Genomic DNA, 26,619 nt, shown 5'->3' with positions numbered 1-26,619 from the left:
GAGTGAGAGCTTCTTTGTTAAAATTCTTTTCCTCTAGTTTTATTTCAATGGCTTCCTTTTCTACAGTCTCGAAAACCTTAAGCGTGGCACAGTAATTTTGTGCTGAAGTCAATCCTATGGCCATTGCAAATGTTAACTTCTACTGCAGCTGATTTCTCCAGGTAACCCAAATGGATACACCTCCTGTGATCGATGATGCAGGTTTCTACTGTGCTAATATTCACTGGTCCTCATTCACAGGGAATCCTGTAATGAGCCAGAGTCCCAAGTCATCTTTGACCCACATAAGTTGTGATTTGAGATTCCTTACAGGTTTATGGAAGGTTATTAATCAGACATTTTTTCAGGATCCTGGCAATCCTTCCAGAACGATATACAAAAGACAGGCATTAGCAACAGGTTCCTCCTTGTTGTTAGGTGTCCTAGTTTTTCCATTGACCCTTTTAAGGGCTCGATTGATTTCCTTCAGCTTGTAGCCATTCTATAGGAACATCATGTGTAGTTATCTTATTTCGAAAGGGAGACTCTCCAGGTCTGAATTCGTTTTCACACTATTAATCAAAGTAGAAAGAACTGCTCTATGTTTGGGGCATGATGGTGGCTGTCATTGTTGAGGTACAAGTCTGTGTGAATGGGTTTCTGATAGACGCTGTATCCGAGGCTACCGTCTGCTTTTCGTCATATAAGAATGTCCAGGTACAGGAAATTTCTTGTACTTTGATTAACCATGCAAAAACTATTTCTGATCCGGAGTGCCTCCCCAAGGAAATACTACAATTACGCATGATGTAGATGACCTGGACCTCAGGTTGGCCGTATTACAGGATTCCCTGTGAACGCGGGGCAGCATTTATCTGCCAAACGGGATGCATGGTGGAAACCCGCACCAAGGAGCACAAGAGGTGTATCTGTTTGGGTTACCCGGAGAATTTGGTGATAGGAAAATATTGCATTCACAGGGAGAATCAGAGCTGAAAGGCCTGTCTCCATGCCATGTGACATCCTGTGGGATCTTGTGCTTAGTAATTAAAGGTGCAACAACAAACATTGCATTGGAAGAACTCAACAGGTCGAGCAGCATCTACAGGAAGAAACCATCACGGTTTCCAGGCGAAACCCTGTATCATAACCTCCTCGGAGTTCCACCAATGCATCATTTTCAGCTCTGGATCTGAGCTTCTGCTGTCTCTGGTGAGAGCCTTCAAGGCCTTTCTCACCCTCTGTGCTGGCGTGGCTGGCTGCACTGCACAAGAGGACGGTTCAGGGCCGTGGATGGAAGTCAGGACCCAGAGGCTCTTTGTGTGGGTGCATGCCAGTGGCCTGCCTCGCTCCAACCTACAGGAGGCCACAAGCTGGTGGAGGAGAGAGACACGGCAAAGACTAAACAGGTTTAGTCACACGTTTATTCAAACCTTGGTATATACACAGTGTCATTCACTAAGTAGGAAGGAGGGATGGTGCCACAGGGGAGGGCAGGAGGGAGGGAAATGGGGAGCAAGAGGGCAAGGTGAGGGGGTACAGAATGAGAGATGGGAAAGAGGAGGTAGATGAGAGGGAGGGGAAGAAAGTCCATAAGTGAGAGTAAAAAAAGAGGTGCAGGTAGAGGGAGTCAGAGATGAGGGAGGGAAAGGGACAGATTTTAGGGAGCATAGGCTAGAGAAAGGAAGGGTTCAGAGGAGGTAGGGGTTCAGAGAAAAGAGGTAGTCAGAGGGAGGGAAGAAACAGGGAATAAGATAGTGGGGAGGGAAGGAAGCAGACAGAGAAGAGGGAACAGAGGAGGTAGGGAGGGTATTTTGGAATGAAGGAACAGAAGAGGGGATGTCACAGGACTAAACCTCCCACCCTTCAAGATGATCCCACCCTCTCCTTCCCAGCTTACTTCCTATGTTCCTGATATTCCCAGACCCAGAGTCAGCTGTGTATTTCCCGGCCACCAAGCTCCTCCTCTTCTGCCTCCCCCTCCCCCCTCCTCAGCCACTGGCTCCAGGTTTCCTGCAAGATGATCCCACCCTCTCCTTCCCAGCTTACTTCCTATGTTCCTGATATTCCCAGACCCTGGAAATTTGGAGTGGGAGTGATGGGATGTGGGAGGCTTTAGACCTTCCCCACCCCCAAGCCCAGAGTCAGCTGTGCATTTCCCAGCCACCCAGCTCCTCCTACCCTCCCCTGCCACTGGCTCCACGTCTCCTGAACAGTGCTGCGTTCTCCTGGATCCAGGATCCTGCTGCTCCCCCTCAACTGCCAGCTCCAAGATGTCCAGATAACGCTGCTGACTCTGAGAGGCCATGACTCAGCGGTGCATTCTTCGGGCACCTGGCTCCTCCGCTTCCTCCTGCTCCTCAGCCATCGGCTCTGGGCCGCCCGGACCATCCGGCCCTCTCCAGGCACCCGGCTCTGACACTTTCTCGTCCCCCTTCCCAGCCGTCCGATCTGAGAAGCCTGAAGCAGGCTCTACCTGGCGGGAGGCAGGTGCAGTGCGGAAGAGGACCGGCGTGAGGCCTAGCTTCGGGTTGGTCTCCTGTAGACCGCTGATCCAGCGGGTTAGCAAAGCTGGGTCACCTGATCCAGCCTGGCACAGCGCGAACACTGGACCCTCCTCAACTGTTGGGAGGCAGAGGCAAGATGGGATAAGGTGGGGGGGGGGAGAGAATAGAGAGAGTTGGGGTGGGGTTGGAGAGAGGGAGAGAGGGAGAGAGACAGTGAGTGGATGTATCACCACAGAATTCCCAGCCACAACCATTCACAGCCCATTCAGCCAACCACTACCCCAGCAGAAAGGCATCACACTCCACTTTCCCCTCAGCACCCCCAGCAACAAAACTCCCATGTATTCCCTTGGAGGCAGGCAGAGGCTTGAGTGGCTATTTGGTCTTCATTTTGATGGACAGATGGGCAGAAAAGGAAAGGGGAGGTGACGGGGTGTGAGAACAGAGGGAGGAGAGATGAAGCCCAGAAACACCGGAGGGGGCTGGTTTGCCCTGTTGCCCCATGAAGGATTACCTTCCTCAACCTCCAGCTCATCATCCTCGCCAAGATCCCGCTCCAGTTCTAGGTCCAACTCCATGGGGTAGAACAGGTTTCGTTCAAGATCCAATGGCTTGGTCACCTGGTGGGGAAGGGAGTTACAGTGTCACATTGAGTAAATGATCCAGAGAATACCTATATTTAACCTCCCCCTGCATCAGAACATGTGCCTGCAGTTACTTCCCAATGCTTCAATACCCCTGAACCAGTAAATCTCTCCCAATGCATCAGAACCCCTGGACCTGCACTTCTCTCCCAATGCATCGTACCTCTGCACCTGTAGATTCCTCTCTCTGCATCGGTACCTCTGTACCTGTTGTTTGCTCCCTCTGTGTCAAGCAGCAGAGGTGAAAACCTCAACTTTGTTAAAAGTTTAAGGAGGTGTGGTTTGTCACAAAACAGTGCAATAACCTTCTGCACATGTCGCGTTCAAGATGCCCTGACTGGTCGTATCACAGTTTAGTGCGGCAAATCAAACTCCAGTACATTGTCTGCACCATGCTTGTGTCAAGCTGGTTCCATATTTAAACTGATCCCTTCTCCCTATGCATGATCGTAAACCTCCATTTCCTGCACATTCATGGGCCTCTTAAGCACCTCTATTAGACGATAAAACATGGGAGCAGAGTTCAGCCATTCGGCCCATTTAGTCTTATCTGCCATTCCATCATGACAGATTTATTTTCCCTCTCAAACCCATTCACCTGCCTTCTCCCCATAACCTTTGATGCCCTGACTAATCAGGAACCTATCAACCTCCGCTTTAAATGTACTCAATGACCGCCTCCACAGCCCTCTGTGGCAATGGATTTCACAGATTCACCACCCTCTAACTAAAGAAATTCCTCCTCTCGGTACTAAATGAATGTCCTCTCAAGATGAATGTTACGAGGGGAGATTGATAAGTCCATTGCCTAAGGTAGAAGGAGTCAATTTTAGAAAACCTAGCGCATTTATTTTTCAACATAGTCCCCTCCTACATTTACACACTTAGTCCAGCGGTCATGCAGCATACGGATCTTGGACCTCCAGAAAGTGTCCACAGCAGGGGTGATTGATAAGTTTGTGGCCTATGTTAGAAGGAGATGAGTTATACAGCTCTCGTTACACCCACATGCAGGTCAACTCTTTGAGTGATCATGCAGGAAATTTGAAGTTAATAACTCATCTCCTTCTGTCTTGGGTCACAAACTTATCAATCATCCCTTACACCTTCTTACTTACTGCCCATTACACAACTGGCATTCAGGAGAGCAATGAAGGTCCTTCATCTCAGAACATATTAACACTGGATGGCAGAGCAGGCTCAACAGGTCAGATGGCCTACTCCAGCTCCTACTTCTTATAAGATCATTGTTGATCTGGCCATGGACTCATCACCTACCTGCCTTTTCCCCATAACCCTTAATTTCCCAACTATGCAAAACCTCTGGTGGCATTCAGGGCTTCCTTCATCATATCAGTTGCTTCCTTTCGGTTTTCACTATAGTCAACTGCGCAAGTCTCAAGTGGAGACACAGGAATACTGTCACACTCGGGTGAAGACACAGACATTGCTTTTTCCTTAACAACTTTGTTTTGCCATTTAGGGTTATCGGCCCTGAACTGAACCCCAAACCTGGAGAACTGGTGGACCACTTAGTCTGTTCTCTACCCTTTGACTAGTTTGATGACCCTACCAAGAGCCAAAGTATAAATCCCTGACTACAGCCAACATAGCTCTCTGGTCATTGCGGCATGAAAGGCTCCATACCCAAAAACAAAGTTGTGGTCCTCTTGGAAGTATGCCTTCCTAACCACCCTATCAACTTACACAGCAATGTTGAGGGATCTGTAAATGTGGAACCAAGATCCCTCTTTTCCTCCACAGCGCAAAGATTGAGCAATCTAGAGCTTTACTTCTCTGGAGCGAAGAAGGATGAGAGGTTACTTGACAGAGATGTACAAGATGAAATGAGCCAAAGACAGAATGGGCTGCCATAGACTTTTCCCAGCATGAAAATGGCTAATACAAGAGGAGATCATTTTAAGATAAATGAGGGAATGTCAGAGGTATGTCAAAGAAACAAGGAAACAGGCATTTTCAGCCTTGGCTGGTGGTTCAATGATTTGCATTCTGAGTCATACAGCATGGAAGCAGGCCATTGGTCCCACTCTGTCCACACCAGTCCTAAAGCACCCTTTCATATTAAACACAATGCACATCTTACATTTATCACTGCTACCCTAAAGAAACCAGGGTAATCAAAAACACCACTGACCCCAGACGTTCTCTCTTCTCCCCTCTTCCATCAGGTAGAAGCCTGAAAGCACATCCCACCAGACTCAGGGACAGATTTTATCCCCAGGGTTAGAAATGAGTCTAACCCTAGGCGGAGTTTTATTATGCTGCAACGTAGCTACCTGACTCTACAACTCAGTTCCTTGACTCCTAAAGGCAGGCCTGACTTTAAGCCCACTTTTACCACCCTGTAGATCTGTGCAATCACTTTGAAGGTTACAGGACTCTTGCCCTCACCTCGTCATGACACTTCTACCTTATAGTTTACCTGCACTGCACTTTCCCTGTAACACTTCTCGTCCTCCTCTGCAGAGAGACCTTGTGCGGGTTTCCCTAAAGGTTAATTTTCAGGTTGAGCCATTGGTGAGGAGGATGTTAGCGTTCATTTCAAGACGGCTAGACTATAAAAGCAAAGATTCTGCTCAGGTGTCAGGTCTGTCAGTGGGAGAGCATTTTGGAGATAGTGATCACAATTCTGTCTCCTTTACCATTGCATTGGAGAGCGATAGGAACAGACAAGTTAGGAAAGCATTATTTGGAGTAAGGGGAAATACGAAGCTATCAAACAGGAACTGGGAAGCATAAATTGGGAACAAATGTGCTCAGGCAAATGTACAGCAGAAATGTGGCAAGTATTCAGGGGATATTTGCAAGGTGTTCTGCATAGGCACGTTCTAATGAGACGGAAAGGGTGGTAGGGGACAGGAAACATGGTGTACAAAGGCTGTTGAAAATCTAGTCAAGAAGAAAAGCTTGAGCATATGGACATTAAGAAGATGTGATGGTGCTTTTGGAAAGAATCAAGTTTGATAAGTCTCTGGGACAGGATGAGATGTACCCCAGGCTACTGTGGGAGTCGAGGAAGGAGATTGCTGAGCCTCTGGCAATGATCTTTGCATCATCAATGAGGACAAGAGGGGTTCCAGAGGATTGGAGGGTTGTGGATGTTGTTTCCTTATTCAAGAAAGGGAGTAGAGATAGCCCAGGAAAATTATAGACCAGTGAATCTTACTTCAGTGATTAGTAAGTTGATGGAAAAGATCCTGAGAGGCAGGATTTATGAACATTTCAAGAGACATAATATGATTAGGAATAGTCAGCATGGCTTTGTCTAAAGCAGGTCATGCCTTATGAGCCTGATTGAATTTTTTGAGGATGTAACTAAACACATTGATGAAGGCAGAGCAGTAGATGTAGTGTATATGGATTTCAGCAAGGTATTTACCAGTGGTGTCCCTCAGGTATCTGTTCTGGGACCCCTTCACCTCATGATTTTTATAAATGACCTGGATAAGGAAGTGGAGGGATGGGTTAGTAAATTTGCTGGTAACACAAAGTTTGGGGGTATTGTAGATAGTGTAGATAGACAGAATTTACAGCAGGACATCAATAGGATGCAAAACTGGGCTAAGAAGTGGCAGATGGAGTTCAACCCAGAAAAATGTGAGGTGGTTCATTTTGGTAGGTCAAATGTGATAGCAGAACATAGTATTAATGGTAAGACTCTTGGCAGTGTGGAGGATCAGAGGGATCTTGGGGTCTGAGTCCATAGGACACTCAAAGCTGCTGTGAAGGTTGACTGTGTGGTTAAGAGGGTATACGATGTATTGGCCTTCATCAACCGTGGGATTGAGTTCAAGAGCTGAGAGCTATATAGGACCCGGTCAGACCCCACATGGAATACTGTGCTCAGTTCTGGTCACTTCATTACAGGAAGGATGTGGAAAGGGTGCAGAGAAGATTTCCAAGGATGCTGCCTGGATTGGCGAGTATGCCTTATGAGTGAACTTGGCCTTTTCTCCTTGGAGTGACGTAGGATGAGAGGTGACCTGATAGAGGTGTATAAGGTGATGAGAGGTATTCATCGTGTGGATAGTCAGAGGCTTTTTCCCAGGGCCGAAATGGCTAACATGAGAGGACACAGTTTTAAGGTGTTCATAAGTCGGTGCAGAGGAGATGTCAGGAGTAAGTTTTTTTTTATGCAGAAAGTGATGAGTGCATGGAACAGTCTGCTGGCAACAGTGGTGGAGGCAGATATGATAGGGTCTTTTAAGCGGGTCCTGGATAGGTAAATGGGAGCTTAGAAATATAGAAGGCAATGTGTAACCCGAGGTATTTTCTAAAGTACGTATGTTTGCACAGCGTTGTGGGCCAAAGGTGCTGTAGGTTTTCTACGGTTCTATATCTCTATATAAAGATGTAACTCTATTTTGAAACCTTATAAAACACTGGTGAGGCCTCACTTGGAGCAGTTCTGTGCCCCTTAGAAAGGATGTGCTGAAACTGGAAAGGGTTCAAAGGAGGTTTATGAGGATAATTCCAGGGTGGAACAACTTGTCATTTGAAAAGCATTTGATGACATTCAGAAGACTAAGGGGTGACCTAATTGAAACTTATCAAGTGGTGAAGGCTCTTGAGAGAGTTGATGTGAAGAGGATAATTCCTGTGTCTGTAGAGTCTAGGACGAGGGGGTACAGCCTCAGAATAGAGAGGCCTTCCTTTAGAATGGAGATGAGGAGGAATTTCTTTAGCCAGGGATTGGTGAATGTGGAATTCTTTGCCAAAGGCAGCTGCATATTTAAGGGCAGAGGTTGATAGATTCTTGATTGGTTACCCTGAAGGGACAAAGGTAGGATAATTGAGGCTGGGATGGAAATGGATCAGCCAAGATGAAATGTCAGAGAAGATTTGACGGGCCAAATGGCCTAATTCTACTCCAATATCTTATGGTAAGCAGTAGAAGATAGAAGGTGGTAGGTGAAGGAAGCGGGTGAAGCCAGAATAAAAAGGTGGGGTGGAGGCGAAGGAGTACAAGCTGGAACGCGATAGGTGAGATGGAAGGTCATGGAGGGATAAAGGGAGAAGACGGGAGATTGGGGCTGAGACGTAAAAAGGATCAGCCATGATGAAATGGTGGAGCAGACTCGATGGGCCAAATGGCCTAATTCTGCTCCTATATCTTATGGTTTAATTTGACAACAATGGGTCTAACCTAAGCAGTTTTATAATGCTACAATGTAGCCACCTGACTCTACAACTCAATGCCTTGACTAATAAAGGCAAGCATGCCCATAAGCCCATTTTTACCACCCTGTGGCCTTGTACGGTCACTTTCAGGGAACCACAGACTCGGACTACAAGATCCCCGTGTATCTCGTCAAAGGCCGCTCACCCTCTCCCACCGGCGCGACCCGCTCCTTTTTGAGTTAGGCCTCCCCACAGATCGCGCAAGGATCATGTTGTTCCCTCCTCCCACCCGCTACAACTCTCACCTTGAGCTCAGGGGGCAGGGGGTCAGAGCGCAGCAAGTAGTAGTGGAGGCAGGTGCGGCGGAGCCAAAGGGGGAAGGGTCCCTCCACAAAGACGGGCCGGTGGGGGTCATGCTGTGCCAGGAGTTCCCGCTGCTCCGGACTCTGAAGACCTGCGACAGGGAGTGGCAGGAGAAGCAATGAGCGGTGGTTTAATTTGTTCCTGGTTTGATTATTTCTCAATTATTTGTTCATTAATAATAATTATTCTTACATTTAAAATTATATATATATTTGTTTCATTTTATTCAATACTATAAAATGTATTCAATACAGTGGATTCCAGTTAATTGGCCATCAGTTAAGCTGGGCAGCCACTTATTTGGGACAACTCAAAGACCAAAAACTGATCGAAAAGATGGCGGGGACCCCCTTCGTTTATTTGGGACGTCATGTTGCTTAATTGGGACAAGAGATGGTTGGCAAACCAGCATCAGTCATGTGTACTTGTGTGGCCACCAGACTGTACACCGTCCTAAGAGAAAACAGTTTTTAAAATAGCATCAGTTGTGTGTATTTGTTTTCAAGTAGTGATTTTTGTCATTAGCAAAATACACAAAATGCTGGAGGAACTCAGGAGGTCAGACAGCATCTATGGAAATAAATAAATAGTTGATGTTTCAGGTCATGACCCTGGGTCCTCTGTCCTGAAGAAGGGTCTCAGCACAAAATGCCGACTGTTTGTTCATTTCCATGAATGTTTTGTTTATGTTGCTTTGGATTTCCAACATCTGCACAATCTCTTGTGTTTATGATTTTTGTCATGGATAGCTGGTGAGAAATAAGCAGTAAGACAGTTCTAAACAGTTTTGTTTTGTGGTTTCAAGCATTCAGGCTTGGAGATGGTGAAACGGCTAAGCGTGAAAATGAAACGATTTTACAACTTTGGAAAGTGAGGAACTGAAACAAATTTTAAGCTATTGACAATCAACTTGAATGTTATAATGAAAATGATGATTGGGAGGATGCAATCATCGAAAGCATTGTATCAAAGTAGCCCATTGTCTACACTTGGTGGCTGCGCTGATTTTGTTCATTCACAGTCAATCAAAAGAACATGGCAGCTTTCAGCATTCCTCTGTCAATAAATATTAGGAACCAGCACACAGTTTTATTTTAGTGTAGTAGTATTGGTAACATTCTAATTTGTTCTATATTTCATTTTAATACATAATTCTTTATTCAGCCAAACAGTAGTTTGCCATTTTCATAGCTTTTTAATTACTTCCATGAAACATTGGCAAACTGGAGCCGCCACTTAATTGGGCAGAAAATACTGATCCTGATGTGTCCCAATTAACCGGAATCTACTGTATTTTGTTAATTATTTTTTATAACATTGTTATAACAGTATTCATGATAGTAAATAGAAGAATATGATTTTTGAATAGAATTGTACAAAGAATTTTGATTTTAAATTATTTACATTTAATCTATTAATTATAGTAACTTAATATATTTGCAACTTAATCTAACATGTAGACAATTTCTACCTAGAATTATTATCTACAGTTAACATATATTCCAATATAAAATATTATTTAGTTTCACAAAATATATAATATACACCTCTACACCATATGCCACAAGCAGGACCTTCCAGTGGCCAAACATTGTAATTCTGATTCCCGTTCCAACAAGTCAGTCCATGGCCTGCTCTTGTGCCTTTTATATTTGGTAACATAGTTTTTATATTTAATATTTGTATGGAATCACAAAATATGATAAATGATACATGTTTACTATAAACAAGAGAAAGCCTGCAGGTGCTGGAAATCCAAAGCAGCACACAGAAAATGCAGGAGAAACTCAGCAGGGCAGGCAGCATCTATGGAAATGAGTAGAGAGTCGACATTTCAGGCCAAGACCCTTCTTCAGCACTGAGAAGGAAGGGGAAAGATGCCAGAATAAAATGGTGGAGGGAGGCGAAGGAGGCTAGCTGGAAGGTGAGAGGTGAAGCCAATTGGGTGGTAAAAGTCAAGGGCTGGAGAAGAAAGAATCTGATAGGAGAGGAGAGTACTATAGGAGAAAGGGAGGGAGAAGGGTCACACAGTAGGTAGTAGTAGGCAGGTGAGAAGAAGTAAAAGGTCAGAATAGAGGAGAAATCGATTTTCATGCCATCAGCTTGGAGAGCACCCCAGATAGAATATAGCACACTGCTTCTCCACCCTGAGGCTGGCCTAGTCTTGGCATAAGAGGAGGACATGGATCAACATGTCAGAACGGAAATGGGAATTGAAATGACTGGCCACCAGGAATTCTTGCTTGTGGCAGGAGATTGGGTTGTCTTGGATTCCCTTTATATTTATGCCTTGCTGCTTATTTTGTTTTTTTATGCAGCATCAGATCCAGAGTAACAATTGTTTCATTCGCCTTTACAGTGCACTGATCAATAATAAGGAATATTAAATCTCTTGAACTACAGCGTTCAAATGACACTTGGACAGGTACATGATGAGGGGATCAGTGGGATATAGGCCAAACTGGGGTAAATGGGACCAGGTTATAAAGGCACGTCTGTTGGCACGGAAGGGCCGTTTCTGTGCTAGAGTCGGGCACACATGTGCACAGACAGACAGACAAATATGCGCTCAAACACAAGCCTGTGCACACGTCCATTCCTCCAGCGAAACAAGACCTCCCCACCCAAAATATTCCCCGCACATTCGAGATATCACTCACCCACGAGGTGTGGGACGCAGACTGTCCGTCCATCTGGTCCTTCCTCTTCCTGGGGATGCTACAGAGTGAGAGACAGAGAAAGTGAGAGCGTGAGGGGAAGGAGGGAAGGAGAGACAGGGGGGAAGAAGAGACAGGAGGGAAGAAGAGACAGGAGAAAGGGAGATGGGAGGCAAGGAGGGGGCAGGGAAGGGGGTTGGGGGAGACAGGGGAAGGCAGATAGAGATGAAGAGTATGGGTTGACAGGGAGGGAGAGACAGAGTGTCAGTGAGGGGGAGGGGGCAGAGGGGAAGACAGGGAAGGAGAGCGGGAGAGGCAGGTGGGGGGAGACAGAGGGAGGCAGAGAGAGACGGAGAGTGGGGGGAGACAAGTGGGAGAGAGGGAGGGAGAGAGAGAGAGAAAGAGACATGAGGAGGGGAGAGGGGTGAGAGAAAGGGAGAGAGGGAGGTAGAGTGAGAGGAGAGTGTGAAGGGGGGAGAGGAAGATATGGGGAGGGTGAGAGGGAGATGGGTAGGATGAGAGAGAGGGAGGGAGATAGAGTGAGGGGAAAGTGGGAAGTGGAAGGAAGAGAGGCCCAAAGGGTGGGACAGCAAGCTTGAAATCAGTTATGGGCATAATGCTGGAGGGGTTTGTTGGAACAGGATCTACCAACACTTGGTCAGACAGGATGTGATCTGGGACACAGTATACCCAGGAGTGCACATCTCTAACAGCTTGCCCTGGTCCAATCACGCTGGCATCACTGCCGAGAGAAAACTCACCAACACCTCTACTTCCTCAGGAGGCTAAATAAATATGACATGTCCCCATTGACCAACAATTTTTAAATCGACGCACTACAGAAAGTATCCTAACTGGATGCATCATGGCTTGGTACAACAGTTGCTCTGCCTGTGACCGCAAAAAACCAGAGATTTGAAGATACAGCTCAGCACAGCATGGAAATAAGCCTCCCCTCCATGGACTCTATCCACAATTCCCACTGCCTCGGTAAAGCAGTAAAATCAAAGACACTCACCCTCACAGGACATTCTTTCTTTTCCCCCTCCTATCAGGCATAAGATACAAAAGTCTGAAAGCACGTCCCACCAGCCTCAGGGACAGCCTGTAACCTGTTGTGATAAGACTATTGAACGGTTCCCTAGTATGATAAGAGCCTTGACCTCAGAATTTACCTCGTTTTGACCTTGCACCATATTGTTTACTTGCACTGTACTTTGTCCGTAGCTGTTACACTTCATTCTGCATCTTGTTGTCGTTTTTCCTTGTTCTACCTCAATGCACCGTGCAATGATCTGATCTGTATGGACAGTGTGCACGACAAGCTTTGCACTGTACTTGTACAAATGGCAATAATAAACCAATTCCTGTCAGTGTAGCTTTGTGTCTGGGAAATCATGTCTGACACTCTTGGAAGTAATTGAGGTGGATGAGGGTAGCACAAGTGCGATCAATGAAACTGAGTATGACGTTCTCCTAAGGGGTTGTCTCTAAGGTGCTTCTTTAGGTGGTTGAAGACAATGATCTGAGATCCATATATCCAGCATGTTCAGGAGGAATCCCTTAAATGGGGAATACATGTGCGTGACTTTATTTAACATGGGATGAGTCTGATGCACGAGCTCAGTGGCACGGAATGCAAGACGACTGGGCCCCTGCACGGCCGCAGCCTCCTTCCGTCTTCACTGTAGTTGTGATGTAACATCATCTTTCACCAGCTCCTCCAATGGGGTCTTGATCTTTGCCTGGAACCTGCCCCTTTAACTTGTTGCCATCATGGGTGACCCTAACAGGAGCTAAGCACCAGATCACTAAACTCCAGGCGAGGTTGCTCTCAGGAGCTCCCAAGCCTTTCCACCGCAACAGGTGACGATCCTCAGAGAAGAACCAGGAGGGTAGACGAAAGGAGGGTAGTAGATGTCTTTGGCAATGCATTCGAGACAAAGTCTGATATTAATAGTCTGGATAATGAGAGTAAGATGATTTTTGTACAGAATCAGAGGTCCTTTTTACTGACATGGGTCGACAATTTTTTGTTTTGTGGCAGCAGTGCAATGCACTGCACTGCATATAAAGGTATAGATTGCAATAAAATAAATAGTGCAAAAGAAGAATAACAAAGTGGTGTTCATGGACCATTCAGAAATCTGATGATAGAGAGGAAGAAGCTGTTCCTAAAACTTTCAGTGGGTGTCTTCAGGCTCCTGTACCTCCTCCATGCTGAGAAGGCTTAACCTGGGTAATGAGGGTCCGAAATGAAAGTTGCTGCTTTTTTGAGATATCACCTTTTAAGATGTAGTGTTGAGAAGACAGCATGTTTTGAATAGTGAGAGTCCTTAATGATGGCACCACCTTCTTGAGGCAACCGCCTTATACATGCAAAGACTGTAATTGGAAATGCAGAGTATGTACACATATCGATATGTACACAAATCAACAATTCACAACTGAGTTTCATACTGGTTCAGTAACAAAGAGTTGTTCTTGTACACAAGTAAATAAAAGAGAAATGAGAGCAAGTCTTCAGAGTCCTGTTAACCAGGGAAAACAGCAGAGTACAGGCTGTCCTTGAGCTTGATGGGAAGTACTTTCAAGCTGTTGTATCATCTGTTGACGTGCACTGTTTTTGATAGAGGCAGCAAGAAACAGAAAAAGGCAGAAAGAGAGACGGAAAGAGACCTCTGACAGATGGTGACAGAGAGAGAGAGAATGAGAAACAGATGGAGACACAGAGAGAGAAACATGGTGAGAGAATGACAGAACAAGAGAAGAGGGAAAGAAAGAGGGAGAGATGGAGTAAAAGATGGGGTGAGAGATGGGGAAAGACAGTGGGGGGTGTAGGGAGGCGAGGACGGAGGGGGGCATAAGGAGGAGCAAAGGCAGAGGGGTGGCATGCTGAGAGAGGGTGCAGCATGCACAAACAGACAGACAGATATACTTTGATCCCGAGGGAAATTGGGTTTCATTACAGTCGCATCAACCAAGAATAGTGTAGAAATATAGCATTATAAAACCATAAATAATTAATAAGTAAAATATGCCAAGTGGAAATAGGTCCAGGACCAGCCTATCGGTTCAGGTGTCTGACACTGCGAGGGAGTGTCATAGGAAGTCATTCCTGCCTGTGGCCATCAAACTTTAAAATTTTGATGGACACAGGCAGGAATGACTTCCTATGACACTCAGTGTAGCATCTCAGTGGAATAAGTCTCTGCTGAAAGTACTCCTGTGCCTAACCAGTACATTATGGAGTGAATGGGAGACATTGTCCAAGATGGTGTACAGCTTGGACAGCATCCTCTTTCCTGACAGCAACATCAGAGAGTCCAGTTCCACCCCCACAACATCATTGGGCTTACGAATGAGTACGAGAGAGAGGAAGACAAAGATACACACACAACAATACGCAGAGTACATGTAGAAGAGGAGTCAAGCTGATGGGATTCTGCAGAAGATCAGGTGGGCTTAGACTAAATGTGTGGGAGGATCTGTTCCTGTGCCACAGTTCTCTACATCTGCCCCCTTACCTGGTAGACGGTGACCTCACTATCGAGATCGGGGGCGATGCGGAGAAGGGCGAGGCGGGCCAGTTCAACAGGGTCCTGTGGCAAGGGTTCAGCCACAGGGAAGGGATTGGCATGACGGAAGCGAGGGAACCAGTACAGCATCCGCTGGTACTTGCGCATCGGATGGCTCTTGTGGCCGAAGATCTGCACCAGCAGCACCTTGGTGTTCACATCCGGCAGGACCCCTGTGGGGACGGGGAGGAGAAGAGGGATGGGATGGGAGGGAGGAAGTGTGTGAGGAGATTGGGAAAGAGAGAGGAAGGTCCAAACGACCAGGGGAAGGTGATCGGGAAGGGAGGGTCGAAGAGGAGTGGATGAAACAGGGAAGGGGTGGGATAGATGGGGAGGGGTGGATGAGACAGGGAGTGGAGAGGATAGACAGGCAGAAGAGGTGGTGAAATGAGGGGGGAGGGGAAGAGGTGCAGAGGAGGTGGTGAGGGAGGAGAAGAATGATAGTGGATTTAGACACAAAAGTACAACAGGTTCGTTGACCGTGTTTCATTCTGTTGGGATGCCTCTGAGTCTGTATGAGCTGGAACATTTAGTGGCAGAGTAGGCTCACTTGGGAAAGAGAGGGATTGATTCCCATGGGACCTCTGTCCATCGGAGAGGGATGCAATCTCTCTCTCCCCCTCCCTATCTCAGAGAGGGTGGCATCTGTCTGTCCCAGTGGGACGTCTTGCCCTCAGGAAGAGTAGAACAGTCTCTACCCTCCCATTGGGGGGGGGGGGGGGGAAATACTCCCAGTGGGACTTCTCATTCGCTGGGACAGTGAGACTGATCATAGTGGAAACTCTCCCCTTTGACAGAGGCTACATCGTTCCCAATGGGATCTTTATCCCTCTCACAGTGTCTGGGGCTGTTTCCACTGGAACGTTCCTCCCTCGGGGGTGTTGGTACCCGTCCCGTTGGAAACATCCCCCACTTCCAGTGACAAGTGGGATCATGTCAGTGGGACGCTGCTCCCTCAAGCATGGTGGTGTGTCCACAAGGATCTCCCGTCTCTCTAGGATGGTGGAACCCAGATTCCCCAAACCTACCCCCCCCCCCACAAGAAGGTGGGATCATTCCTCGTGGGACCTCTGACACTCAGGGAGTGTGGGAGTGTCTCCACTGGTACTTCCTTCTGTCCATCAGGATGCCTCCCTCATCGGGATTGTGGGACCATTTCTGATAGGACCTCTCCTCGTGCTGTAGGGTGGGATCACCCTTCAGTGGAACCTCTATAACTCTCATGAGGGGTTGGATCTGTCCTCATGGGAACCTCTCCCTCAGGACAGATCTGGGAGGGTGAGATCGATCCTATTTTAGATGTTCCTCTCCTAGCTGGATGGTGGCACTGCTCCTACTGGGGCTTCTCTCCCTCCAGATTTGGTGGGGCCATTTCCATTAGGATCTCTCCCCATCTCGAGGAAGGCAGGATGATTTCTGATGGAACCTTTCCCTTTGGGAGGGGGGGACTGATCCCACTGTGACCTCCTGTGCTGGATGGTCAGATCTCTCCTTGTGGAACCTCCCTCCTTCAAGGCAGGTGGGATCATTTCCATCTGGTATTCCCTCCCTAACAGGAAAGTATAACAGTTTCCTATGGGACATCTCCACCAGGCGGAGGATAGGGATAGATCACTCACTCGGCCACAAACTCCACCCTCTATCCTCCTCCATCATCTCCCAGCCCCGGCTCCACTCCACCCCCTCACCCCAGACCCCTCCTTGCGCCCCTCTGAACCTCACCTCAAACCTGTCCCTTGCCTCAACCCTTTCTCAACCATCCACCCCTCCCCTAACGCCAACCACTTCCCCCAACCCCTTATCTTGCCTCCTCACTTCTCCACCTCCCTGCCATCCCTTTCCCCTCACACTCCACACTCCCAGCCACCACTTCCACCATGTCCTTCTTCACCACATCTCTATCCCGTCCGTCCCTCACCTCGCTCTCAGAACCATACCCCTACCCCCACACCAACATTTCCCTGTTTCCTTGCCTCCCGGGCTGTTTACCATAATTCTCCATCTGCTCCAGCACTTGCACGGCGCACTCCTGCTGCCGCGGGAAGTGGTTGAACATACGCTGGATGAAGTTGCGCGGGACAAACACCTCCTTGGGGAAAACGTCAAGGAGCCGGTTGTAGACAGTCAGCTCCCGCTCCACTCCGAACTCGGGCATCCGGCGCAGGGCGGCGTAGATGAACTCCACGTGGCCGCGCCGGCGGGCCTCCTGTCGGCAGTAGGTGGACAGCACCCTCTCGAAGGTGGCCTGGTCCCACTGGGCCGAGGAGGCCGCCCGGGAGAAGACGTCGTCGGCAGCTGAGAGCGGGGCAGGGTGCTCCTCCTTTCGAGCTGCCCCATCCACATCAGGGAGTGGTACTGAGGGCTCTTTCTCCAGGCGGGGGCCGGAGTGGAAGCTTGGTCGGAGCCCTGGAGAATCCTGCAGGAGTGTAGGAGATTGAGAGAGAGCAGGAGGGGATTGTTAGTGAACCGGTGTAGGACCACTCAATACTTGCATCTTTCCACATCACCCCAACAGACACAGGGCGAGGCTCCCTTCACACAGTCTTGTCACATACTCCTGGGGTCAGACATAGAGCAATGCTCCCTCCACACCGTCCCATCACACAATCCCAGAGTCAGATGTAGGGAGAAGCTCCCTCCACACTGTCCCATTACACACTCCTGGGGTCAGACACAGAGCGAGGCTCCCTCCACACCATCCCATCACACACTGCCCGGGTCAGACACAGAGAGAAGCTTCCTCCACACCATCCCATCACACACTCCCAGGATCAGACACAGAGTGAAGCTTCCTCCACACCGTCCCATCACACACTCCCGGGATCAGACACAGTGAATCTCCCTCCATACCATTCCATCACACACTCCCATGGTGAGAGACAAAGCGAGACTCCTTCCACACCATCCCATACACCCTCCCAGCATCAGACACAAAGTGAGGCTCCCACCACACCATCCCATCACACACGCACTGTGCCAGACAGAAGCCATGCTGTATCCTGACGTCTGTTGCCATCTGCTCTCGTATATGTGTGTGCACGTGCCACTGTACCTGACTATGCATTACCTGAGACAGAGAGTGTCTGTGAGAGGGAGAGAGAGACAAACAGACCACGTGTGAGAGAGGAGAGGAGAGGAGAGGAGAGGAGAGGACAGGTGATGAGGTGGGGAGAACATAGGGAGGGAGAGGGTGAGAGGGTGGGGAACCTGAAGTCCCACACCACCAGGCTCAGGAACAGCAGCCCTTCAACCATTCTGCTCTTGAATCAATCACTACCTCAGTACAGCAACACTGTGAGCACTTGGCTTTCTTTTTGTTCTAATTAAGTTCTTCCTTCCAAAAGTTGAAAACTATTTTTGTTGTGAATCTTCTGCTCTGGGCCTGTGATGCTGCTGCAAGGAAGTTTTTCACTGCTCCTGTGCAGACATGGACTTGTCTCTCTTACACTCTATTGGGTTAGTCCCTGTCATCCACTATGGGTCCCTAAGCTGTCAGGGAGACAAGGCATCCACAAGAGCTGGGCGCTGAGAATCCAGGAAGGATCTCTCACGTAGAGGAGGGAGGAGAGGGGAAGAACTTTGCGGGGGGGGGGGGGGGGGAGGGATTGTGACACGGGAGAGAGGATGCTAAGACGAAGATTAGAGTCATAGAGCTCTGCAGCACAGAAGGCCCTTCAGCCCATCTGGCCCATACCAACCCGGTCTTCTGCCCAGACCATATTCCCCCTCCCGCAAGATATCCCCTCTCACCACTCACACCATTTCCCTCCAAACATCTCCCATCCATGACCCTTCCCAAATGTCTCACATGTTGCAAGTGGAGCCCCATACACCAGTTCTGCTGGCAGCTCATTCCATACTTACACCATCCTCTGAGTGAAGAAGTTTCTAAACACTTTTCACTGGAGTTTGGATGAATGAACGGTGGGGGGGGGGGGAACGATCTCATTGAAACCTATCGAATGTTGAAAGGCCTTGATAGAGTGGACATGGAGAGAATGTTTCTCTATAGTGGAGGAGTCTAGGACCAGAGGGCACAGCCTCAGTATAGAGGGATATCCATTTAGAATAGAGACGAGCAGGAATTTCTTCAAGCAGATGGTGGTGAATCTTTGGAATACATTACCACAGACAGCTGTGGAGGCCAGCTCAATTGAGTATATTCATAGCAGAGGTCTAATTAGTCTTGATTAGTCAGGATGTCAAAGGTTACAGGAGAATAGGATTTCTCCTCATCAACCTATAACCTCCCATGGTTCCCCTCCTCCTTCCCTTTCTCCCATGGTCCACTCTCCTCTCAGCTCAGATTCCTTCTTCTCCAACCTTTTCCACCTATCGCCTCCCAGTTCTTGCATCAATCCCCTGCCCGACCCACCTGGCTTCACCTATCACCTTCTAGCTTGTAATCCTCCACCTCCTCCCAACTTCCTGCTCTGGCTTCTTCCCCCTTCCTTTCCAGTCCTGATGAACAGTCTCAACCGGTTATTGAGTTCCAGAGTTCCTCCAGCATCTTGTGTGAGTGACTTTTTGGCTCCTGTAATGAAAGCCCGTTTGACGAAAGCAGGTATGCCTTCTTTACAAACCTCGAAAGTGGTTGCAAACATACAAGACCCAATGGGGGAAAAAAAAGTACAAAGGTTCCCCTCGATCACACGAAGGGAGCACCTCTGGTTCAAGGTGGGATGAACAGTGAGGAGATGAAATGTCCACTAACAAAAGTCTGTTTATGTTGCAGCTTTATAAAACTCTAGTTAGCCAACATCTGGAGTACTGCATACAGTTCTGGTTGCCCCATTACAGAAAGGATGCCGAGGCTTTGAACAGGGTGCAGAAGAGGCTCATCAGCCTTGAATTAAAGGACGTGCTGCAAGGAAAGATCGGACAAACTTGGGCTGTTTTCTCTGAAGCAGTGGAGGCTAAGGAGAGATCTCATAGAGGCAAAATAGAGTGGACAGCTGGTAACTTTCTGTCCCGGAGTGGAAATCTCCATTACCAGGGGGAATGACTTATGGTGAAAGGGGGTCATTTCAAAGGAAATGTGAGAGGCAAGTTTTTCTTAAAACACAGAGAGAGTAGAGTGTCTGGAATGTGCTGCCTGCACTATTAGAGACTTTTAAGATGTTTAAATAGGCACATGAATGTGAGGAAAATGGAAGGATGTGGACATTGTGTAGGCAAAGGGAATTAGATTAGTTGGCCAGGTGATGACTAATTTATTTGGTTCAGTACGACATGTTGGACGGAGGGCCAGCTCCTGTGCCGTAGTGTTCTGTGTTCTTAACTCACCTGCAGTGAAGTGGCTCTCCAAGCTGCAGAGGCCGGCAGTCTACAGAGAGGAGCGGGCCAGGGGGTAAAGACGTGGCTCCGGAGTGCCCGGAAACACCTGACACAGCTCATCCTGAGGGCAGCGTGAGCCTCTGCACAGACAGAGAGTCCAAGGTCAACAGCGGGGGGGAGGCGGTGGAGAGAAGGAACCTCAGATGGTCAAGGCCGAGGGTCTTTCCATTCAACAAGAGGAAATAGCCGAACGTGTGGATCCACCTGCAAAATTGTACATTAATTTAGATCATCGACCTTCAAAACACAAAAGGTCCACAAATGGACAACGTGAAAGAGAAATCAGCTCAGTAAATAAACTGACTGATTACCCAGAGAGATTTGAATAACGTTATCATCTCTCAGTTACTATTCCCTCTCCTTAGTCCACAGACCTGTCCCACTCAGAGATCCGTATAGGGCCCATGAAGTCATTGAGCGAATTGGAACGGAGGACAATTATATGTGCTCTGTCTGAGTGGGTCAGATCTGTGGGACCAAGCAGAGGGAACAGAGACTGAGGCACAATTATAAATGATATCTCTGAGTGGGTCAGGTCTGTGGGACTAAGATGAGGGAACAAGGACAACTGTAGCTCATATAATACCATTAGTTTCCTTACCTATAGACACTTTGTTCATCTCCTGAGTAAATAGAGATGTGACCCTGAGGTTCGACCAGCACAAGTTTGTCTAGGGGAAGACAGCCTCTGGCCCAGCCAAAATGAGAAATCTCGTTTGTGTGGATGCTGCATGATGTGTTGCCCAGTTGCAAATCTGAACCACAAAATATCAGACAGTACACCATATGCAATTAAACTACTGAACTTTATAAATCCTAATCTGAAAGGGGGCCCATTTTAATGCAGCAGTCTGACGTGCACATCGGAGCTCACAGATTTGTCCATTCATCCCAAGTCAACCTCCTCCGAGTGTCGCTGACCTTCGCACCCTCGCTCCTAGTGCACTCCGTCCAGCAGTCTACCAACCCCCTCTATTCGCGTCTTCCCTCAACTCTCACCAAAAAAAGACCACAAAACCCCTGCGCTCAGACCCACAAGAAAGAACAACATGCCCCTCATCGGCTAGCACACATTCCAAAGCCCCCATTATCTCTAGTCATAACCCAAACATTGCTGCTTCAGAGAAACATTACATCAGCAGTGAAACCTTACAGCATGTTACACAGACAGACACAAAAAAAAATTAAGATCAACCCCATCGCTTTTGGCTCCACAGATGAATACCATTCTGATCTTCCAAAGGACTGCAACCACAAAGTTGGTCCTCTGGTTCTCAGAATCCCTTACGATTCTCCTTCACCTTGTCTGCAACATCATGCATTCTTTCAGTTTGCCTGATTTATTTTTTAAGTGCTCTCTTGCATTTTTATACTCCATAAGCACCTCATTTGGTCCTACCCTCCCTATACCTACTGTCTACCTCTTTTTTTAAAAAAAAACAGGGCCCCAATATCTCTAAAAACCAAGGTTCTCTGCAGCTGTTATCTTTACCTTTTATTCTGGCAGGTACATTCAAGCTCTGTACTCTCAAAATTCCATTTCTGAAAGCCTCTCACTTACTGTACACCTTTGCCAGAAGACAGCCTGTCCCAATCCACACTTGCCAGATCCTTTCTGATGCCAACAAAATCGGCCTTTCTCTACCCGACAACGAGGCCTTCCTTTTTGCGTATTTACTTTGAAACTAATGGTATCATGATTAGTTACAATTGTCCCTACTCCCTCACCTTAGTCTCACAGACCTGTCCCACTCAGATATCTTACATAATTGTTACTCAGTCCCTACTCCCTCTTCTTGGTCCCACAGACCTGTCCCACTCAGATATCTTAATTGTCCCTCCATCTCTATTCCCTCTCCTTGGTCCCACAGACCTGTCCCACACTGACATATCACATATAATTGTCCCTCGGTCCCTATTCACTCTTAGTCCCACTCAGAGAAATCATGTAATTGTTACTCAGTCCCTATTCCTTCTCCATGGTTACAGACCACAATTCCCTCTAAACTGCATGGTTGCATGGTAACAAGCGCAGTAACTGAAATGCTCCCGTGCACCAAGCCTTTGTTGCCGCACAGCTGGAGTTTTCTTTTATAATAAAGTGCCCCACAGTTTTCAGGACGCGTGAAAATTCCCGGCTCAGAGCAATGGCTGGTCTGCGCAGCCGTAAAAAAAAATTAGAGGGAACATTGTTACAGACACCTGTCCTACTGACAGATATATAGAATTGTCCCTCAGTTACAGACCCCTCTCCCTAGTTACCTCAAAGTGCACTGCAGATGCTGTGGTCAAATCAGGACATACAAAAAAGCTGGATGAATTCAGCAGGTCAGGCAGCATCCGTTGAAAGAAGCAGTCAACATCTCAACCCAAAAAGTTGACTGCTGCACGACCTGCTGAGTTCATCCAGCTTTTTTGTATCCCTAGTTACCTGCTGCACTAACAGAAAATATATATAACTTTTGATGTTTAATGTCCTTAGCGCTGACCACAGTTGTGGGCTCATTTTCAGGGTACCCTGCGGTTCATGGTCCATCTGTTTCTGGTTACTGTTTTTTTTTTGCTTTCTGCGCAATTGGAACGAGGCTCTTTGGCACGGAACTGGCTCTGCAGCCATTGACAAGACTCGGTGGCTGTTGCTCCTGGACCATTCCAGAGACTCTGCGGTTTGATGACTACATGATTCTGATTACATGATCTGTGGGTTTTTTTTCATGTTTTCTTTAAATGGGTTCCATGATGTTTCTTTGTTTCGTGGCTGCCTGCGAGAGGCCAAATCTCAGGGTTGTATACTGTATGGATACTTCAATAATAAATGTACTTTAGAACTAATTATTCCTCTCCCCGATCATACACCTGACCCTCTGACAGACACCATTTATAACTGTCCCACAGTCCCTATTCTCTCTCTCGCTGGCAAAATAGACCAGTCCCGATAAAAATTATGTGTAATTGCCAGTTATAAAGCCCTTTTCTTGTTTACATAGACCAGTCCCATTTACAGATAATATATATAATTTTCCCTCAGTCTCTAATCTTGCTCCCTGGTTACACAAACCTTTCCTGCTGACAGAGAAGTCAAAGTTCAAAGTATATTTATTATGTAAGTATATGCTCATTATACAACCTTGAGATTTGTCTCCTTACAGGCAGCCACAAGTCAAGAAATCCAAAAGAACCCATTAAAAAACCTGACAGACACCCAATGTGGAGGGGAGAGAGAGAAAGCACAAATCATGCAATCAGTAAAAGCAACCGACTGCATCTAAAACAAAAGTGAGTCCATACACAGGAAACCCTGAGCAGCCAGAGCAGGCCCTCAGCCTCAGCTTCGGTTCATCACACAGCAAAGCAAAACGTTACAGAGCTTGCAGACACGAAAACGGAGCAGGTCCACAGTAGCAGCCTTAGTGCAGGGAAGAGTGGAGATAATATATACTTGTTCCTAGGTACCTACTGCTTTCACACAACCCTTTCCACTAACAGATATCATATATAATCGTCCCTCAGTTACAGTCCCTTCTCCACAGTTGCACAGGCCAGTCCTACTAACATATTATACATATTTATCCCCCAGTCCCTATTCTCTCCCCTTAGCTATACAGATCTGTCCCACTAGCAGGTATTATTCATTTAACTATTCCCCAGTTCCTATTCCTTCCCTATGGTTACGTAGAGATGTCCCACTGATAGACATTACACATAACTTTACAGTACTGGTGACCTGGGTTCATTTCCCTCCGCTGCCTCTGAAGAGCTTGTATGCTCTCCCTGTGACCACGTTGGTGATTTGGTTTCCTCCTACAGCCCAAAGACGTACTCGATGGGAGGTTAATTGGCCATTGTTCATTACCCTGTGCTTAAACTGGGATTAAATGAAGGGATTGCTGGGCAGCGAGGCTTAAAGGGCTCAACAAATGAATTAATAAATAAACCAACATATCTTGTTCAGTCCCCAATTCCCTCTCCCTAGTTAAACCTGACCCACTCACAGATGTTACACAAAATTGTTCCCCAGCACATTCTTACAGATAGACCGTTAAGTCATTTTGACTGGCAGCATCACCACATAACAGGACGGAAAGAAGCTGCAGAAAGTTGGAGACTCAGCCGGCTCTATCACGGGCACAACCCTTTCCGTCGAAAGGTGGACATATTCAAAAAGGTGGTGCCTCACGAATACGTTAAGGTCCCTCAGCATCCGGAACATTGCCCCCCACCCCCATTACGACCATCAGGGAGGAGGTATAGGACCCGGAAGAACTACAATTTAACGTTTCCCCTCTGCCATCAGATTCGTCCATGAACAGTCCATGAACCCGCACATTACCTCAGTATTCACTTTTTCCGCTACTTATTTCTATTGTAACACAATTTTGTGTCCTCCACTATACTACTACATAACAATTTTCATCAAGTATGTTAGTGATATAAACCTGACTTAATCTCTAATCCCTCGCTCTGGTTACACAGACGTGACAGATATTATACATAATTGCTCCTCAGTTACTATATCCTCTCCCTGGTTAAACAGCCTATCCCGCTGACATAAATTAGACATAACCCTCCCACTTTCCCACAAAGTCTGTCGCTTTTGCGGGAATTTTTACCTTCGAGGTCATTTCCTCACTCGTTCAGACTAACACCATCATTAGTCCACCACCGTCTCTATTCCGCCACGCCGCCGCGCATTGATTGTGATGGGTCCGTCAGCTTCTGAGGCTCCTCATTCTCGGAGCATTATGTCTCTTATTATTAGTTCCGAAGACTGATAGTTTCTTCACTGCAAAGGCAGGCTGTCTCTCTTTCTGTCTCTTTCTCCTCAAGCCCCTCCCATGTTTCTGTCTTTCCAGCAGTCTCTTCTTTTCTATAAAGACAGATTATATTTTTTCTTCTTCTTCTGACTTTTTATGGCGGTTGGCAGTCCAACTTTAATGTGCATTACCGCCACCAACTGGACTGGAGTGTGGTGTAGCGAATCGGTGGGGGTCCCTTTCTCCGTTCTCCTTTCAGTTGAACCATAAACTACCTCAAGCCGTCCCACAGATTGTAGTTAATGAAACACAATACTGTAAATTAAACTAAAGTCACTCCAGTAAATTAAAGTTTTAATGAAAATTATCAATCCCCCAAAGATTGTAATGAAGCCCGCATTTGATTTATTTCAGCCTTATATGCTTCACACAATAATACTATTTGTTCATCTATTATATAATGATAAAACATACATAACCCAGAATGACGTTTTCCAACAAGATACAAGGAATAATTACCCAATTCTAAATCGCGTCTAAATGATTCTTACAATACACACAAAATGCTGGTGGAACACAACAGGCCAGGCAGCATCTATAAGGAGAAGCACTGTCGACGTTTCGAGGCCGAGACCCTTCGTCAGGACTAACGAAGGCTGCCTGCTGTGTTCCACCAGCATTTTGTGTGTGTTGTTTGAATTTCCAGCATCTGCAGATTTCCTCGTGTTTGCTCTTTAAATGATTCTTTCTCTTTTTGTTTTACCTCCTTCTCCCGTAAACGCAACAATTTTATGTATTCTATAAAGGTGTCTTCCATTATGCACATTATACCACGTCTTGCCATAACCCCCAATTCTCAACCCTACCAATCCCTTAGCTTCTGATTTGCTTAGTGTTAGGTCAATATCCACTGTTGAACTTTTAACAGCTTTCTTAGCTAAACAATCAATCCATTCATTCCCCTCTACACCTACCTCTATGCGCAGGGATCCTTAAGAAGCCCGCGTATACTCCAATATTTTTTATATCAAATAATGTTTGCTGAGCTTCCAGCAGTAAAGCTGAGCAGTTTTAAGACTCAGAATATACTTATATTCCTGTTTTCATTTTAAGTCAAGGAGACTCACGGTTTACAGTCGTACGACACGGGTACAGGCCCTTCGGCCAACTGGTCCATGCTAGCCACATAATCTTCCCTGTTAGTTCCATTTGTCTGCGTTTAGCTGTAGCCCTCCATGCTCTTTCCCCTGCATATAGCTGCCCAAGTGCATCTTAAATGTTCTAATTGTACATGCCTGGCCAGCTTCCATTGGCAGTTTATTCTAGGTATAAACTTCCCCGTCTTCCCCCCTCGCCCCCACCCTTACCTTGTATCTATACCCTCTGGTTCTAGACTCCCCAGCCCTGAAAAAAGACAATAACCGTCCACCTCACAGGCCTCGTGTTTTTTTTTTATGAGCATCTAAGTGTGTCAGAGAGCGCTCGGTAAACGTTCTCCTTACATCTGAGTATTTACGCACACATAGCCTTGTCATTTTGGTGTCGTTGCGCTGAGTGTGCGCACGTCAATGCCCCCCCCCAATATGTTCTACTAATGGGTCATAAAGAGTTAAGCTGTATGGTGCTTTCCCGGCCATAAACGGCGGAATATTCCACTT

The 26,619-nt window shown here is 47.0% G+C and overlaps 1 protein-coding gene across 1 annotated transcript; it reads right to left on the bottom strand.

Annotated features, from left to right (window-relative positions):
- Positions 1-1,385: 1,385 nt before the first annotated feature.
- ecsit (ECSIT signaling integrator) lies at positions 1,386-25,033 on the bottom strand. The gene is made up of 8 exons (XM_059949423.1): positions 24,818-25,033; positions 20,157-20,411; positions 16,860-17,286; positions 14,820-15,043; positions 11,296-11,353; positions 8,578-8,726; positions 3,001-3,106; positions 1,386-2,601 (listed from the first exon to the last, which is right to left on the bottom strand). The coding sequence occupies exons 2-8, from the start codon at positions 20,265-20,267 to the stop codon at positions 2,291-2,293; spliced, it is 1,386 nt and encodes a 461-aa protein (XP_059805406.1). The 5' UTR covers positions 20,268-20,411; positions 24,818-25,033; the 3' UTR covers positions 1,386-2,290.
- Between the last annotated feature and the right edge of the window lie 1,586 nt (positions 25,034-26,619).

The sequence above is a fragment of the Hypanus sabinus genome, chromosome 24 (genome assembly GCF_030144855.1).
Source record: "Hypanus sabinus isolate sHypSab1 chromosome 24, sHypSab1.hap1, whole genome shotgun sequence".
Classification (NCBI taxonomy): Eukaryota; Metazoa; Chordata; class Chondrichthyes; order Myliobatiformes; family Dasyatidae; genus Hypanus; species Hypanus sabinus.
The sequence above is the reverse complement of the archived record's forward strand: the minus strand, read 5'-3'. Positions and strand labels throughout refer to the sequence as shown.

What these genes read in the sequence shown, in the direction of transcription:
- ecsit (XM_059949423.1), bottom strand. Translation starts at nt 20,267, where the DNA reads ATGAGCTGTGTCAGGTGTTTCCGGGCACTCCGGAGCCACGTCTTTACC. An exon ending in GGAGCAGATGGAGAATTATG is followed by an intron (nt 15,044 to 16,859) that starts GTAAACAGCCCG and finishes CCGTCCCCACAG; the next exon opens with GGGTCCTGCCGGATGTGAAC. An exon ending in CCCTGCCCCCTGAGCTCAAG is followed by an intron (nt 3,107 to 8,577) that starts GTGAGAGTTGTA and finishes CTTCCCCACCAG; the next exon opens with GTGACCAAGCCATTGGATCT.